The following is an 18,143-nucleotide window of genomic DNA, read 5'->3' on the forward strand; positions in this document are numbered from 1 at the left end:
AAATCGTTTACAGTACAACCAATCTTTTAAGTAGGATAAGTTACAGGCCTATGCTGTACATGTTTTTATGGTTTATACTTAACTCCTACGGGTTTGTGCTAGAGAAGATAAGATTTAAATGGACAAGAATTATCGAAGCTGCAAATAGGATAAGGCAAACAAAAAAATGAACCATGATAAGGATCGTTTTGTTTGGAATTTGACAACAAATGGTTTGTTTACAGTGAAGTCTTTGTATGAGGATATTATGTGTGACCACACCCCTTTCCTACGGAAATATTTATGGAGGGTTAAAGTTCCGTTAAAAATAAAAATTTTCATGTGGTTCTTGAGTAATAAGGTGTTGTTAACAAAAGATAATTTAGCTAAACGTCATTGGAATGGGTGTACAAAGTGTGTCTTCTGTGGGGAACAGGAGACCATTCAACATCTGTTCATTGAATGTCCTTTAGCTAAACTCTTATGGCGCACGGTTCTTTTTACTTTTGCTCTTCCACCTCCTACCAGTATTACTAATATGTTTAGTAATTGGTTGAATGGAGTAGATAGACAATCTAAGGCATTTATCCGGATTGGGGTTTCTGCTTTATGTTGGTCTATTTGGAGGACCAGGAACGATATAATCTTTAACAAAAAACCTTCTTTTCATTTTTTGCAGGTTATTCATATGGTTTCCCATTGGGTTCAACTATGGGCCCTACTCTCACCGGAGGGGCAGCGGGATGCCATGGCTACTTTGGATGCACACTGCTCCTGATGGTCGCTCAGGATATCTTGTGCCAGGCTGGTTGGCGTCTTTCTAGAAGACTATGTTGATTAGTAGTCTTCTTAGTCTTTTTGTTCGATGGTTGGTTATGGGACCAGTCCTCGATGACTAGTCTTTTGTAAACTTTGTTACTCTGAATTCTATTAATAAAAGGCTGTGTGCATCATCACGATGCAGAAGCCGGGGATACCCCCATTTCGAAAAAAAAAATCTGTCAGTATTCACAATCTTATTGGTACATTAGAACTTGTCTTTATTTCCCTGATGCAACACATGCATCATGATTTACCTAACAAATCTGAATGTTACTGTGGTATTTCTTTTGACTGGAAAGAGCAAACTCAGTGATCTCTTAATGCCTTTTGTTTCACTTCTTGTGCTTGATTTATAAACTGTTACGACATGTTTATTTTTGATACAACGCAGATCTAAATATGAAAGACATGGATCAAGTTAAAAGGTATCATGCACATATCAACCTACTGGAAAAATGTCTAAAAACAAGTGCCATGGTTGTATAAATAAAATTAAAGAAATACAAGTTATTGATGGAGGAGCAAAAGGTGTACATTGATCAGCTGAATAAACTGAAATACCAAATGTCATTTGAGGCACTTCAGCAGGTTCCACAGTTTCAAGGCAGAGTAAGACTTTTACATATATTTTCTTCTCCTTGTGGGTAGATTAGGAACCTATCCATTATTTCTGGCACAGCAAAATCCATGGGGATTAGAAAATTCAAGATTTTTTGCTTTGTCCAGTCACTTCTGATTTTGGTGTGCAATAGGAGGTTGTAGGTCCCTATCCTACTGTATTGTAACAATAGTTTGGTTCAGCCTAAATCATAAAGCTAGTTTTTAAATGGAATTTAGTTATATACACTCAAACAAGTGCTCCAGCTACACATATTTGTGGCTCTGTTTAAAATAGCGGGCTATAGCCTATAGCCGCGGCAATTTCTGAAGCTACAAAAGGCTATAGCGGGCTAAACCCATATAGCTGATTTGCTAAATAATGGGAAAAAGTTCAATATTTCGGCAGCATATAACCATATATAGTATATACATCAATAATTCAGAAATGCATAGCATAGTAACATAGTCACATAAGAGATGCACATAACTAAAACATAGTTTACACATAGTTCTGTCCAAAACATAGTTCACAGATAGTTAAGGACATAATTATGTCCAAATATTACAACAGCATTAAGTAGCAGCAGTTCATGACATAGTAGTGTCCATAAATTGGGCCGCTCTGAAAATTTTGGGTTAAATTTTTTTGGGCCCGTTGAGTGGGAAGATAGCAGCTATTGAGCTAAATTGAGGCTAAATAGCTATAGCCGCGCTATAGCTGGGCTATTAGCGGCTATTTCCATTTTTGCATTTGAAGACTCTAGCCGTAGCCGCAGGCCTCACGAAAGGCTATAGCCGGCTATATCGGGCTATTTGAAACAGAGGTTTGTGGTGGGAAGCTATCACAGTTTATTAGTTACCTTGAATTTCTCAATAGGCAGTGACCGTGATTTATGAGGGAAATATCGTTTGTTCGAGTGTGGACCACTTGCAACTCAAATTTCATCTTTATTTATTTATTTATCCTGTAAGATTTCTGTTGTAACATTTATAAAACATTTCCATATGTGAGCATCGATGTACTAAAGGAGACCCATTACATAGATTCTGATCTTGTTGTGCAACTTAAGGGCTGAGTTGCATACTTGCATGCGTTGAGGAGTTAATAACAACAGAATGTTTACTCGAGAATCAATTGGAGGACTTAGATCCTGTAGAAGCTGTGTCTATTATGTCTGCATTCGTTCTCCAAGAGTGGAATGCATCAGAACGATCTCTCAGTCTCAGTCTGAAACTGCTGGTTGCCAAAAGGAGGTTAGTTTTGTTCTTTGTTGCTTCTAGTTCTTTTCTGTTCGGCGCAGCTTGTGTCCTGTTTCCTATAAGGTTTCCAAAAAATTGCTTTTATTATATGTTTCTCAAGTACCATATGTTTTCCATATTAGGCTCTATGGCACATCAATCAGGTTAGGACAACTCCAAGAAAGGCATGAGGTGCCCGTCGATCCTAAGGAGTATTCACGTGATAATTTGAAGGTTCGTCTTGTTCAGGCTGTCAATGAATGGGCAAAGGTATGCACACATCTTGGTATGAACTCTTTCTCCGAGACGAGTGTAAAATTTTAGCTCAGTCTTCGTTGCGTTCGACTGATGTGCAGGGAACGCTGGCCTTTCGCAGACATTTTCTGAACTGACATATGTGTCTTAAGGGCTGATTGTGAGGACACTCGTGCGTCTGGATAAAACATGCAGTACCCACAGATGGATCAACTTATGGAAGTTAAGCTATGGGTGGCTACACAGCCTACTACTCGTCACTGAACAGCAGCATGAATTAATAATCGTATGCTTTCGGCGCTATGGCATGTAGCATGTGGCTATCATGCGCTTGGACGCCCGACCTTTTGTTGCAGCCGATGCTCTCCGGGTGAAAACCCAAGTTCCTATCTCGGTTGGAGCGGACGTCGGCGGCGGTCTCGTCACTTCTCCCTTGGGGGCGTCGTCTTGGAGAGCCTAACCTTCACGCCGTGCAGTGTCGTTGTTTCCATCTGGGATGGTGGATGTCGAGGCGGCGGCCTCGAGTAGGAGGTGGAGAGCCGGGGCGGCGGCCCTGGACAGCGGTGTAGCGTCAACTCTATGGTGCAGGGATGCGGCTTGCCACAGCTTGGGTGGCAACCTTGGTCGCGGTGGGCGGCTCGGTCGACGCGCCTCGGAGGAGGCGATTGACTTTTAGGCCGGGGCAGCGGCCCTGGATGTTGGTGCGGCGGCCGTGGTCTGCGAGCAGCTTACCCTGTGCAGCTTGGGTTGCGGGTGGCTATGTCGTGCGGCGTCGTGGCTCGAGTGCGAGCGGTGGTATGTCGGGATGGCGGTCCCGAAAGGTGGTGTTGGTGGTCCGCTTGGCGTAGCGGAATGGCTGGATGTCGGGGCGGCGGCCCCGAGTGTTGGGCTCCTCAGAGGGTTGGCTTCATCATCTTCGTTCGAGCGTCCCGTGTCTGCTCCTCCCATAGCAGCGATGGCGTCTTCTCTCCGGCGGTGGTGTTATGTCGTCTTGTTTTGATGGAGTTGTGTTTCGGGTTGGAGCTTCGTTGTTTCTGGGTTGTGGTGGGTGTGGGCGTGGCCCCTTGGTGTTGTCGTTGTTGTACGGTTTTTGTCCGGTTTTCCGCAAATAAACTGGACACCTTTCTTCTTAATTAATGAATAAGGCAAAGCTTTTGCCTTTCGTTCAAAAAAAAAAAGACTACTACAGCTCCCAAACAGAGACCGAAGCAGAGTATCGTAAGATCTTTTTGAGTTTCAGGGGCTCAGCTACCGTATCTGTCCTTGTAGTCTTGCACATGTGCAGCTCCACAAGTTAGTCCACTGAAACTACCACTCGGGCGCGTAACCTGATCAATGCTTGCGTTTTCAGTCAGGCGATTCATCAATGGGGAATCGGAACGCCCAAAACAATTTCAGCAGTTTCGGTCGTCAGTCGATGAACCCATGTGTGCTGTTGGCCTGTTTGATTGGCTGTTGTTCGCTTCGACAATAAAGCTCCTCACTCGATCTTTGCTTCGCTCGCTCTGCTCTTCTCCCTTGATGTCATCGTGCCAGCAATAGCATGCATGTCGACCAAGTGGGGAGGTGCTAGTTGCGGCTTTTAGCGGCGTGAGTGGGACGCACGCACGCCCCGCCAGCACTCTTCTTCTTCCTCGCCTCCGCCGGCCGGTCGTCGTCTCGTCACTGAATACTTCATGCTCCGATCATCAGGGACGTCACGAACAGCCGCTACCAACTTGGTCAAGAGCTTTCTTCATTCTTCGCTGACTGCTGGTCAAGCTACGCCGTAATTAACGTGGTCATATAAAATTTTACTACTCCAAGTCTAGTTTCCTTGTTGTGTTTTGCATCCGCCGCTGAGGCCCTGCGGCTGAGATCGGTCCAGCAATCTCTTGGTCTTCATCTCGTACTGTTGTCCTCCTCAACGTTTGTAGCTTCTATTTAACGCTCAACACCGTACGTAGTACTAGCAGACAACCGTAGTGATCCTGCCTCACTGCCGATCGAAAGAGATCGAGATGGCGGCCGAGATGAGCAGAGAGGAGCGGTGGAGCCTCGCCGGCACGACGGCGCTCGTCACCGGCGGGAGCAAAGGGATCGGGTACGCCATAGTCGAGGAGCTCGCCGGGTTCGGGGCGCGGGTGCACACCCGCTCCCGGAACGCGGCCGAGCTGGAGGACAGCCGCCGGCGGTGGGAGGAGAAGGGTTTGCGAGTCACCGTCTCCGTCTGCGACGTCTCCGTGCGCGCCGACAGGGAGAAGCTCATGGAGACGATCAAGGAAACCTTCGACGGCAAGCTCGATATACTCGTAAGCGGCTTCGTCGCCAACGTTCCACACGTACTTGAGTAAACAATCTGAAGACGACGACACATGCATGCAGATGTTGATGATTTTCTGTATTTGCTGTTGCTCCACGCATGCAGGTAAACAACGCGGGGCAACTGTTCGTCAAGGCGGCCGCGGAGAGCACGGCGGACGAGTACTCGCATCTGATGGCCACTAATCTGGAGTCGTTCTTCCACCTCAGCCAGCTCGCCAGGCCTCTTCTGCTTAACTCCTCCGTTGCAGGAGGAGGCAGCATCGTCAACATGTCCTCCATTGGAGGCACGATCAGCTATGCAGGCGCCGCGATCTATAATGTCACGAAAGGTATGCCTTATTTGTACGACCAAGTCATTTTGCCATTTTTATTGGTTATTAAGAAGAAGAGGGTTCAGAGAAAAAGAAGAGAGTTCATCTAGGGTGTAAAATGGCGAGTTGTATTGTTGCATCGTTTAACATAACCAATGTCTCGTTGGTATCCGTATGGATGCAGGAGTGATAAACCAGCTTACAAGGAGCCTTGCTACCGAGTGGGCACCGGACATGATCCGTGTGAATGGTGTCGCACCAGGCTTCGTCACGACTGATCTGATCAAAGATGTAAGCGCACACGTACGACACGCCTCTTTCTTCTTTAGCACCCTCATCATTTGTAAAAGCAACTTCGCATGAAATTGACGTCTTGTGTTTGTGCACAGACAACTACAGATCAACTAGCGGATGAGCACTCGAAGACGCCGATGAGACGAAGCGGCAAGCCGATGGAGATTGCCGCGGCGGTGTCGTTTCTGTGCTTGCCAGCCGCCTCCTTCATCACCGGCCAGGTTATTTGCGTCGATGGTGGCCGAACCATTAGTGCTTAGATGATGACGCTGCTGCTGCTCGAGATGAAATGGAGAGAATAAATTTGAGAAGAGAGTATTTGTATGTCTGCAAAATTGTGTAATTGATCATCCTGTGTAATTCGAGGCTTTTAGCTCTGGATATCATATGTTAGACGTATACGTGAAGGACACGATCAACCGGCCAAGTTAAGGAGGATTCGTACTAGAGTAGTTAGGTATTTTCTAAATTGTATTGCCTTGGCAGCCAAGCCTCCTTGTACTATATAATCCCAATGGGATCAAATCAATCTAAGTGCAAAAATTATATTTGCCTTTATGGTATTAGGTTAGGGCTTACGATGCTCTCTCTCCATGGCGCCGCAAGATCCCTCCGCCGCCGCCGATCTCGCGGCGGCAGCAGCAAGCCGCCGCCATGGGATCCTCTCTCCGGGCGCTCGCCGCCGCGCTTCCAAGAATCCGTGCCGTTGTTCCGGTCACCCTCGAGCTCTGCACCTCCACCTACCTCCAATGGCGCGGCATGTTCACCGACGCAGCCGAGAAGTACGCCCTCGAGGATCATCTTCTCGAGGAAGAGTACCCCGCCGATCCTACGCCGCAGTGGAGTCGGAACGACGTCATCGTCCGATCATGGCTCAATAGCGTTGTCGCGCCCGAGCTTCTTGCCATGGTTGTCGAATCCACCACGCCGCAGCCTGCCCACGCCTTATGGACGCGTCTCTCCAACATCTACCACGACAACTCTGAGACTCGGTCCTCCTAGCTTGAGCAAGAATTCCACGGTCTCAAATAGAGCTCCATGACCGTGGCGGATTACTGCCGCACGCAGAAGATCCTCGCCCACGAGCTCAACGCGTTGGGCACGACCATCACGGACAAGTGTCTCGTCCAGAACACGCTCCGCGGCCTCGGGTCTCAACTTGCCTATATGCGCACGCTGACCCTCAAGCAGTGCCCCCTACCGTCGTTCCTCGACGTGCGCTCATCGCTTCTCCTCGAGGAGCTCACACTGAAGCAGTCCGACGAGTCATCCTCCTCGGCCCCATCCGCCTTCATCGCTCGAGGCGCTCTAACTCCTTCACCACCGCGTGCCCCAGCAGACAATACAGCACCACCACGCCGCCCTGATGCGTGCCATAATTTCCAGCGAGGAAGCTGCCACTTCGGCGCGCGGTGCCGCTACCTCCACTCCACGCCTCCCCAGCAGCGCGATGGTGTCAACTCCAACACACCCAGGAAGGGTCCCTAGGCTCCACGGCCTTCAATGCAGAACCCTTGGGCAGGATCAATCCAGATGTGGCCAGGGCCGCCCCAGCGCCCGCCGTTCCTCGGCTTGCCTCAGGCCCATCACGCCATGGTGTCACCTCCGACTCCGTGGCCCTATGGTGCTACCCCATGTTGGGTCGCGTAGAGATAAAACAAAACTTTTCTACACGATTTTCCCAGGATCTAGCCGAGGTAGAAGGCCGTGAGGATTACCACTAGACGCGCGGGTGCGGATTACTGATGACGCGTCGTGTAGCAGTGCAGTCCCACGATCCGATCCGATCCCGATCGTCGAAGTGCTGAATGTACAGCACCTCTGCCGGTATACACACGTACGAGGAGGAGCTCAGACGGTGGACTGCTAGGTCCAGTACGGCGGCTGGACTGAGTGGTGGCTAGGGTTCCCAACACATGGGAGTTTCTAACCGTGCCCTTTGGGCATCCTACGCCCCACTATATATAGGAAGTGATACTGTGCTCCACAACACTTGTGGCCCATTCACTCAGGCCTATATTCAGGTCACCGTGAGTCCAGCTCACTAACCAAGTTCGTGTTCGATTCGGGGCCAACCCAAACGACTTGCTCCCGCTCTTAAGTGTGCGACCCTACAAGCTCATGGCGACTTGGACACGATGTGAGTCCGACTCACATCGATCAACCGTAGCGGCTCCTAGAAGAACGTGCCGACTCCCAAGTACCATAGAGTTATGGCGACATACCTTTCAATGTGGCTTGCGCCTAAGTCCCTTTAGCCTCACGATATACTTTGTCAAGCTATGGGCGAAGTCATCCCTTTAATAGCTCAACTCTCTTCTCGTACCATGATATGTGATTCCCATACTAACACTTAGTCCAACTCCTCGGTTAACACTTAACCGAGTCGCGCATGGCCATGTTTCCGAATCATATCACACGAGAGGGCCCAGAGAATATCTCTCCTGTCGGAGGGGCAAAATCCCATCTTGGTTATCCATGTCATGCAGCTTGCTTCTTTGCCGACCCGAACCCTGCCTTTATAACTGTTCTGTTACGGAACAGCATTTGATAGAACCTAAGTCGCTAATCCACAACTCAGATCATGCGACAACCTTAGGTCTAAGGATTACATTGATTGAGACATACAAATGAAGATTTGTTCGTTGTATCTCAATATGGGTCAGTCCGGCTCGCTAAACACTTTAGCCGAGTTAGTGTAAGTTGGATTAGCATCACCATGCCCCCTGACAAGTGGAACCGAGTCATCAGTCAACTCACACATTAGTCTAAGTTGTGTGCCCAGCATAACTGTACGACTAAGGACAATATAGTATGAACAACATGAATATATAGTTCCACAACTGAATCACATATTCAATGATACATATCAGATGTTCATACATGGACTACTTTATTACATTATGAATACATTGGGAATATCGTCATACATGATTGCCTCTAGGGCATATTCCCAACAGTCTCCCACTTGCACTAGAGTCAATCATCCCGACATCATATGTCCAGGCATCTAATGCCCATATATCTCATGTGCGCCTCATGCTTAGGCTGTGGTAAAGGCTTCGTCAACGGATCCGCAACATTTGCATTAGTGTGTATCTTGCATAACTTGATATCGCCTCGATCGACAATCTCGCGGAGGAGGTGGTATCGCATGAGTATATGTTTGTCCTTATGGTGTCGTCTAGGTTCCTTGGCTTGTGCAATAGCACCATTGTTGTCACAATACACGTCTAACGGATTGGACGCGCCCTGAACCACACCAAGATCCATCAGGAAATTCCTGATCCAAACAGCTTCCTTTGCTGCCTCAAAGGCGGCAATATACTCGGCCTCCGTTGTAGATGCAGCTACAGTATCTTGCTTGGAACTCTTCCAGCTCACAGCTCCTCCGTTCATAACAAACACATATCCAGATTGCGAACGAGAATCATCAGAGTCAGTAAGATAACTCGCATCCGTGTAACCCCTTACACTGAGTTCATCATCACCTCCATAAACTAGGAACATATCTTTAGTCCTTCTTAAGTACTTGAAGATTGTTTTCACCGTTGTCCAGTGGCATTCGCCAGGATCAGCCTGGTATCTACTCACAACACTTTGAGCATAGGAAATATCCGGCCTAGTACAAATCATGGCATACATGGTGGATCCAACTGCCGAAGCATAAGGAATCGCACTCATCCTGCTTAGCTCATCAGTAGTCGAAGGACACTGAGTCTTGCTAAGCTTAACACCATGGGACATCGGTAAGAACCCCTTCTTAGATGATTCCATGTTGAACCTTTTCAACACTTTGTCCAAATAAGTACTCTGACTCAATCCAATGAGCCGCCTTGATCTATCTCTATAGATCCGTATTCCCAATATGTATGATGCTTCACCCAAGTCTTTCATTGAGAAACTCCTTTCCAATGATTTCTTGGTTTCTTGTAACATCGGGACATCATTTCCAATCAGTAATATGTCATCCACATATAAGATCAGAAAGTTCACTTTGCTCCCACTAAACTTCTTGTATACACAAGCATCATGCACATTCTTGATGAAGCCAAACGATTTGACCACATCATCAAAGCGAATGTTCCAACTCCGAGATGCTTGCTTGAACCCATAAATGGATTTCTGAAGCTTGCATACTTTGTCAGCATTAGCCGGATCGACAAAACCCTCGGGTTGTATCATATACACATGCTCGGTTAAATTTCCATTAAGGAAAGACGTCTTGACATCCATCTGCCATATCTCATAGTCGAAATAGGCTGCTATAGCTAACAAGATCCGAACCGACTTTTGCATCGCTACCGGCGAGTAAGTCTCATCGTAGTCAATTCCTTGAACCTGCCGGAACCCCTTCGCGACAAGCCGTGCTTTATAGATAGAAACATTTCCATCCATGTCAGTTTTCTTCTTAAAGACCCATTTGCACTCGACGGTTCTTGCACCGTCTGGCAGATCAACCAAGTTCCAAACTTGATTTTCATCCATGGACTTTAACTCGGATCTCATGGCTCCAAGCCATGCCTCGGAATCAAATCCCACCATCGCTTCCGAATAAGTTGCCGGATCATCGCTGTCCAACAGCAATACAACACGAACATTTCGCAATCTGGCAGATCTCCGCGGCTCAGATGCAGTCACCAGCTCAGATGCAGACTCTGGCTCAGGTACCACGATCGGCTCAGCCTCCAAGGCTTTTGCCGACTCGCTAGTGGCCGATACCTCACGAATTTCTTCGAGCTGCACCGTGCTCCCACTTACTCCCCGACTGAGAAACCCTTTCTAAAGGAAAGTACCGTTCCGAGCGACAAACACGTTGCCCTCTTCTCGGTTTTAGAAGTAGTAACCCAAGGTTTCCCTCGGATACCCCACGAATATACACTTATCCGACTTGGGAGTGAGCTTGTCCGACTGAAGTTGTTTGACATATGCTTTACAACCCCAAATCTTAAGAAAAGCCAAACTCGGCTTCTTGCCAGTCCACATCTCATATGGTGTCTTCTCTACAGATTTTGATGGTACTCTGTTTAGTGTGAACGCTGCTGTTTCTAGACAATAACCCCAAAATGATAAAGGTAGATCTGTCCGACTCATCATCGACCTTACCATGTCCAACAAGGTTCGGTTCCGCCTTTTCGACACACCATTTCTCTGCGGCATTCCTGGCGGTGTGAGCTGAGGAACTATTCCACAACTCTTCGGATGGTCATCAAACTCATGGCTCATGTACTCGCCTCCACGGTCCGACCGTAAAAACTTTATTTTCTTGCCGAGTTGATTCAGTACCTCATTCTGGAATTCCTTGAACTTTTCAAAGGCTTCCGACTTGTGTTTCATTAAGTAGATATAACCATACCTACTCAAATCATCAGTGAAGGTAATGAAGTACTCATAACCACCTCTGGCTGTCGTGCTCATTGGGCCACATACATCACTATGTACTAGCGCCTACAAGTCGGACGCCCTTTCACAACTCTTTGCAAAAGGTGTCTTGGTCATCTTTCCTAGTAGGCAAGATTCGCATGTCTCGAACGACTCCAAGTTGAACGATGTTAGAAGCCCATCATCATGGAGCTTCTTCATGCGCTTCCAGCTTATATGACCAAGCCGACAGTGTCAAAAGTAAGTCATATTCAGATCATTTGGTTTCAACCTTTTAGCATTTATATTATAGATAGATTCACGTTCAAGATTCAAAATAAATAGCCCGTCCTGGACGGGAGCAAAGCCGTGAAACATATCATTCAGATATAAAGAACAACCATTATTCTTAATATCAGACTCATAGCCTTGACTCATCAAACATGAGCCAGAAATAATGTTTTGACTAAGCACTGGAACATAATAACAATTATTTAGCTCCATTAAGAATCCTGAAGGTAAATGAAGCTGCATCGTGCCGACTTTCAACGCAACGACTCTCGCCTTGTTGCCGACTCGAATGTCAACCTCGCCTCTTGCCATGCTCCTAGTTCTTACCAGTCCTTGCAACGAGTTGCAGATGTGAATAACTGATCCGGTATCATATACCCAAGAACTATTAGGTGTTTCCGCAAGATAAATGTCTATAACATTGCAAACAAGCGTACTTGAGTTGGAAGTCACACCTCCACTCTTGGCCTTCTCATCCAGATACTTGCTGCAGTTCCTCTTCTAGTGACCATCCACCTTGCAATAGAAGCAAGTGGATCCAGCCGAAGGAGTTGACTTAGTCCCTGAGGAAGAGCTCGGAGTTGGGTCCGGAGTGTTCCCTCCTGACTTGGTCTTCTTCTTTTTAGTGCAAGAACTCTTCTTGAACTTAGGCTTATTCTGCACCTTCAACACTTGACTAGCGCCCTTCTTGAGATCAGCCTCTGCTTGTTTCAGCATCCCATGTAATTCAGTGAGCTTCTTATCCATACCATGCATGTGGTAGTTCGAAATGAACTGACCAAGAGAGTTCAGAATTATATCTGTAACGAACTCTTCGCTAATGGGGTAGCCCAGCCTATCCAGAGACTGCACGTAACCAACCATCTTGATCACATGCGGACTCAGTGGATCACCATCCTTAAGCTTACAGCTCAGCAAAGCTTGAGAGACTTGGTACCTCTCGGTCTTTGCATGAGCTTGGAACATACTTTTGAGGCTTTCGATCATATCGTATGCCTCAACCTTCTCGAATTGCTGCTGCAAGTCCGGTTCCATGTGAGCAAGCATAAGACAACTAATTTCCGTGGACTCATCCTTAGTCCTACGGTAGGCATTCTGGACAGCAGTGGTTGCATTCTCTACCGGTTCATCTGGAAGTGGGTTGTCAAGAACATGGTCCCTCTTTTCTTGCTTGAGAACAATTCTCAGATTACGGTACCAGTTGGTGAAGTTAGTTCCATTAAGTTTATCTTTCTCTAGGATCGACCTCAACGCAAAACTGGATAACTGAGGAAGACTGCTAGGTGCCATGATCGACAACAGAAAATATGCAAAAACACTTAAGACATGTATCCATAAAATAGCAACAATTAAATGTACGCTCCCACTAGAACTAACACCCCTCCGATGGTTACTAAGTGATTCAAGATCCTAAATAAACAAGTCGACTAGTGAGCTTTAGCATCACCACTAGCCGTCAAGCAATCTAGGTAGGCAACACCTTGCCAATCGCATCTCATACGACTCCTGTTGGTCGGGTGGCATCACATGCCCCGGCTCCCGACCGACCTTGCCCCAAGCCCCACAACTGTTGTGATAGACTTGTCTAGCTTACCAAGTGCTAACGCTGTAAGAGTCCGACTCGAACCCACCTAGTTGGAAAGAACTAGCAGCACCTCAATTTTATGAGCCCACTACCAACAATGTCCAACTTGATGGTGCAGCACTTGGCGGGGCAACCGACTAGACCTTCTTTGAGGGATTAATTTTCTACCATCTAACAACTTTAGAAGCAGAAAATAGAGACATAACAATCACACAAATATAAAGCAATTATAATGTGAAATGGTATGGCTCTCTTCATGGTGATCTCCATCTCCACAAATCTTGCAAGTCAAACCGTGGCAACTCTTGTCATGTGCCTTCTTACTCCATGTCGCCGACTTGTACATGGACTTGCATGCCTTCCGGGTTCTCCAAACAGCTACTTGATGGCAACAATCTGTGCTCTTCGTTGGGACTCCAAGTGCAGAGTGCTGTAGCAAGCGTGTTTTCCCCACAAGGGTGACTCGAGGGTTAATATCGAACTCTCGGGGAATTATGTGTGTTAAGGTGACTCGTTCTTCTCCTCTTCAAGCGATCTACAAAACAAAATAAAATGCCTTGTGTCCCCAACTCCACCAAGTGGTTGTCAAGCACAAGGTTTGGTATTAGTAATGACACAAATAAGATAAATAAAACTAAATGATTAAGTAAATGTGATGCAACTAAATAAATAAAACACAAAATAAAAATAGTGGTGGTGGCCAAATTATGATGATGATATGCAAACTATATGATATGCAAGGTTGTTTTGTTGTTTTGGTGTTGATATGAGTGATTGCAATAAGTAAAAGTATTTTTGTATTTTCGGATTAAATAAGTGCTGAAAATATAAAAGATGATAAATGCGATGGAAAGTTGTTTCTTATGATTAAAATTGGACCGGGGTTCATAGTTTCACTTGTCTACTCTCTCTTAAAGTTGTGGTGATCAAATAACACTTTCTCAATGCGAATGGAAAAATATGACCAACCGTTGATACTAAAGTTGTATATCCTATTGAGCCACTTTTTAAAGAAAATACAACTGCCAAGACATCTTACCGATGAGTACTTCAGCAAGGCTGCTGGTGAGCTCATGGACACATCAAACTAAAACAATACCTTAGACTGGAACTTGAATCCATGTAAATAGATGAATAGATCAAAATAAATTTAATAGTGGTAGTAAAAATTTATGTGTGCAAACCAGGACAAAGAAAAAACCATGGTCTTTATGCTTTCACATCAAAAGAAGAAAATTACATTTTGAAATGGACATTTTTTTCCGAGAAAATGCAAAAAAATTCGGTTTCTTTTCTTTGAATAGAAGCAGGGTACAAGCCTCCTAGGAGGTTAGATACGTCATTTGTTACAGAGTTTATTGGATGTCCCAAGTTGCTGGGATGATCACTCTGGCCGGGAGCCCCAACTTTTGCCCAAAGTGCCGCCGCTGCCCTAATTCTTTCTACTAGCAGGGGAACTGAAGGCTGATCTTTGTCGAAGATGCAGGCATTGCGCTGTTTCCAAACCATCCAAGCTGTCAGCAGCATTGCGGAGGCGAGGCTTTTGTGCATGGATTTTGGTGTGGCTTGCCTGGCCTTGATCCACCAGTCGCAAAGCGAGGCTTCGTCTTCCAGTGGCCTGCACGTCAGTCGTAGCCAAGAGAGCTTCTCATGCCACACTTGCTTCGAGATATGGCAGGTGATCAGCAAGTGATGCATCGTCTCGGGCTTCTGATCACATAAGACGCACCGTTGGCAGTGCTGCAGGCCACGGCGTTGCAATCTGTCAGCGGTCCAATACATGTTCTTGTTCGCTAGCCATAAGAACTTGACATGAGGGGGCACCCAGCACTTCCAGATTAGTTTCCAAGCGTTGCAAGCGATTGATCCCTGGAAGGATGCGAGGTAGCAAGCGCTTCAGATGTGATGATCTTGACTTGGTTAAGATCCTGGGCGGTTTGAATGTCCCCTAGCTGCCTTCTTGCAAGTAACTGGGTGTGCCGCTTTCTGACTCCAGGCTTAATTGCTCTGATCTTCAGCCGATCCTGGATGCATTCAGCAAGAAAGTTTGCTTGCTGGAAAATGCCCACCTCCTACGGAGGCCGTCTAACCTTGGTCAAAGCCATCCACGCTGCACTACCAATCTTTCAGATGATTGCACTCAAATACCCCGAATGCACTCAAATACCACGTGGCAGGTGCGGGATGCCCCAGGGCACACCCTTTTGTCGTGGGCGGTATTACCACCCGCGACAAAAGGACCTCTACGTGGCCCGCGCCGCAGAACGCTGCTGCTTTAGGGTTTGAGGTGTGCAGCAACCCACCCCCCCCCCCCGCCACCGCCCCCCCTTTTATTTCATTTTTTCATTTTAAAATAAAAGTTGCATATATTTGTACGCTACTACAAGTTGTACACGTTCATTCATTATATATAGATCGAGCAAACAAATATTGGGAGCAAAACTTCGTAGATTCCCCTTACACATATACATGGAGCTCACTACCACCGGGACTAAAGCCCGTCGTCTATTCGAACTAATACATGGGGATCATTTGTTGCGCCTATTTGGACTAAACAAGCCGTTGTCGTCTATTACTACTTTCATTAGAAGTCCCGCCAATTCCTCCGTAATTCCTAGTATGTGCTCGTGTGGTTGGAGCTTCTCCCGCATGAAGTCGACCTATATAGGAAAATGAGATGAATATGACTATATCAATCTTGATAACGAAATACTGACGATAATAAACTAAAGTTGTGAATGTTATTGCTTACGTTGAATCTATTATCGTTGTGCTTCTCAGTGGTTAACATGCGAATGGACTCGCAAACGTAGTATCCACATAGATTCGTCCCCTGTGGCTGCTGGGCGCACGGTACAAGAGTAAATGTTAGCTTCTCTGCGAAGTTACCCGCAATATTCTTCTTCAAAGCTTTCCAACACCTGCCAGGCAAAAGAATGATTGAATGAGTGGATAATTAATTGATATCTCATGAAAGATATAGCGCGGCAATGATTGAAATTACGTCTGGAGAATCTTCTGCAAGTCGCGGAACCCGTCCAGGCCTCTACTCAATGGGTCCCTTACTTCAACTATTCCCTTATCAACTTGAATATTTAGCAGAATCCAGTAGAAACTGCACATGTTTATATATATACGTCATGAATTACACATCACATCGAGTAAGAAAAATTGAATGTGCACAACATATCAGTAAGACTCTCACCTGTAGTTGTAAGGAAACAGTATTGAATCACAGAAGCTTTGCTCCCCTATAAACCTTAGTAGGTTTCCCCCCGTTTCTTCGACATTATTCTTTACCGTGTCATGATGTACTTTATCTAGGTCAACAAACCCAACATTGAACATCTTATTACTTCTGCATTCAATGATCTTCAGTCTGCATAAGAGAACACATAAGATATAATGAGTATATGCAATGAACAGGAACAACTGAATGAACATGAACTTATATGTAGTTAACAACTTACAAGCAGTAGCAACTCATGAGAGATTTGTCGAGGGCGTCTAAATTGAATAACTGCCAGAGTTCATTCATCTCAATATGGATCTCCTCCTTTCGGAAGTAATAATCTTCTGGGATATCCGCCACGATGTAACTTGTGTTCTCCTTGCACGTACCAAGGTACCACTGATGCAAATTCCCCATATGCGTTGGCAGTTTATGCAGCCGCTCTTTGCTGACCAAGTCGGCCCCGTAGACAAATTTAGGAGCTATATCAGCAATGGGTAGTACTGCATCACGGGCACTCAGCAATTCCTCCACGGTACAGCCAACTTGAGCCGCTAGCGCCACAACTGCTTCCAGATCGAAATCACCATGTTCCTGGTACACCGAGGGAACATCTAACACTTTGAGTGGTGGGATCGATTGTTTGGCCTGTTCTCCGAGCTGGGGAACTTCCTTTCTTTTTCTGCCCGTTGTCGCTGCTTGCTTGGCCTTGAGGGGTGCACTTGTTGAACTTGATTTCTTCCCGGCTACACTTCTAGCTGATGATTTGCTCGTGCTAGCACTATCCTTCTTCTTAGCAGTGCCCTTGTCCTCAATTACCCTCGCAAGTGTGCGTGTATAGTCATCCTTCTTCTCGTGTAAGTCATATTGCGATGGTGTGTTCAGAAAATCAAGAGCATATCCTTTTTGCTTGTCGGTGTATGGCGCTGCCGCTGGAGGTTTTTCCTTATGAAGCTGTTCATGCACGTGTTTCTTTACAATGGCCTCATTTTTCCTCTTTAGTACGATCGTAAGGACGGGGGGGAGGAACCTTTGGTACTGTTGGGAGGGGCGACCGCTTGCGGACAGGACTCTTGAAACGCTTCCGGCTGGGTGCATTCCGAGTCTTAGTGGGCGCAGGCGGCGGCGCTGGAGATGGAGATGGAGATGGACTACGGATGTCGTGGTCGTACCCATGGGGTGATGGTGGCGACATTTGATCAGTCGGAAGAGGTGATGGTGGCCTGCGATCACTTGGAGGAGGTGATGGTGACCTGGGACGACTAGTACTAGGAGCTACCCAACCTGGAAGCTTGATGTTTTTTCTTTTCCCAAAGAATGATTTCTCCCAGTACGTCTCCGAGTGTATCCTGACCATCACCTCCAGGGATTACGAGCTGCAATGTCTCCCACGACGGTACAACTGAATCCACCCCGACACGAGCATAGCCAGCTGGAATCTCATTGCCATGCCATGTTGCCGGCTCACCTTCAGCTCCAAATGCAGGTAAGACATAGCCGACCGCCACCTTAACAGATAAGTTCCTGAACACCTCATGGAGATCACAAGGTGTTTGCTCCTTGATTTCATCCACGGGGTCGCCAGGACCGCCATCTATCATCCGTAAAGGCGGGGCCTCCGAGTCGGCCACGCTGCTGTCTCGCCGCTGAGATATGCCGACGGTATTATCTGGCTGGCGCTGTCCTTTTAGTTCATTTATCTCCCGCTGCTGCTGCTGAATCTCCCGCTGCTGCTGGTCAAGTTGACATTGGAACTCGGCCATCCGGTCATTCTGCACCTCCAGCTCGCGTTTTTTTGCTCTCGCTCGGCTTCTATAAGTCTCCGCGTCGTCCGGAAACCCAAGCACCCACGGAAACCCAAGCCTACATA

At 46.7% G+C, this 18,143-nt stretch overlaps 2 protein-coding genes across 3 annotated transcripts; one reads left to right on the plus strand and one right to left on the minus strand.

The window, feature by feature from the left end:
* Positions 1-4,740: 4,740 nt before the first annotated feature.
* On the plus strand, positions 4,741-6,354 carry LOC139831898 (tropinone reductase homolog At2g29290-like). Of its 2 annotated transcripts, none has more exons than XM_071821322.1 (4): positions 4,741-5,186; positions 5,303-5,528; positions 5,695-5,813; positions 5,900-6,354. In XM_071821322.1, the coding sequence occupies exons 1-4, from the start codon at positions 4,896-4,898 to the stop codon at positions 6,062-6,064; spliced, it is 801 nt and encodes a 266-aa protein (XP_071677423.1). In that variant the 5' UTR covers positions 4,741-4,895; the 3' UTR covers positions 6,065-6,354. The 2 variants fall into 2 exon arrangements, with proteins under 2 accessions (XP_071677423.1, XP_071677424.1); XM_071821323.1 differs by having other exon boundaries at positions 4,744-5,186; positions 5,695-5,801.
* A 5,603-nt stretch (positions 6,355-11,957) lies between these two features.
* On the minus strand, positions 11,958-12,746 carry LOC139832746 (uncharacterized). Its single transcript, XM_071822586.1, has one exon. It carries the CDS (start codon positions 12,744-12,746, stop codon positions 11,958-11,960), a length of 789 nt encoding a protein of 262 aa, XP_071678687.1.
* Between the last annotated feature and the right edge of the window lie 5,397 nt (positions 12,747-18,143).

The sequence above is a fragment of the Lolium perenne genome, chromosome 6 (genome assembly GCF_019359855.2).
Source record: "Lolium perenne isolate Kyuss_39 chromosome 6, Kyuss_2.0, whole genome shotgun sequence".
In the NCBI taxonomy this organism is placed as follows: Eukaryota; Viridiplantae; Streptophyta; class Magnoliopsida; order Poales; family Poaceae; genus Lolium; species Lolium perenne.

Bases quoted from the DNA above. Each gene is read 5' to 3' on its own strand.
- LOC139831898 (XM_071821322.1), top strand. From the start codon at position 4,896: ATGGCGGCCGAGATGAGCAGAGAGGAGCGGTGGAGCCTCGCCGGCACG. The intron at 5,529-5,694 runs GTATGCCTTATT...GTATGGATGCAG, and splicing joins GATCTATAATGTCACGAAAG to GAGTGATAAACCAGCTTACA. The intron at 5,814-5,899 runs GTACGACACGCC...GTTTGTGCACAG, and splicing joins TCAAAGATGTAAGCGCACAC to ACAACTACAGATCAACTAGC.
- LOC139832746 (XM_071822586.1), bottom strand. From the start codon at position 12,746: ATGGCACCTAGCAGTCTTCCTCAGTTATCCAGTTTTGCGTTGAGGTCG.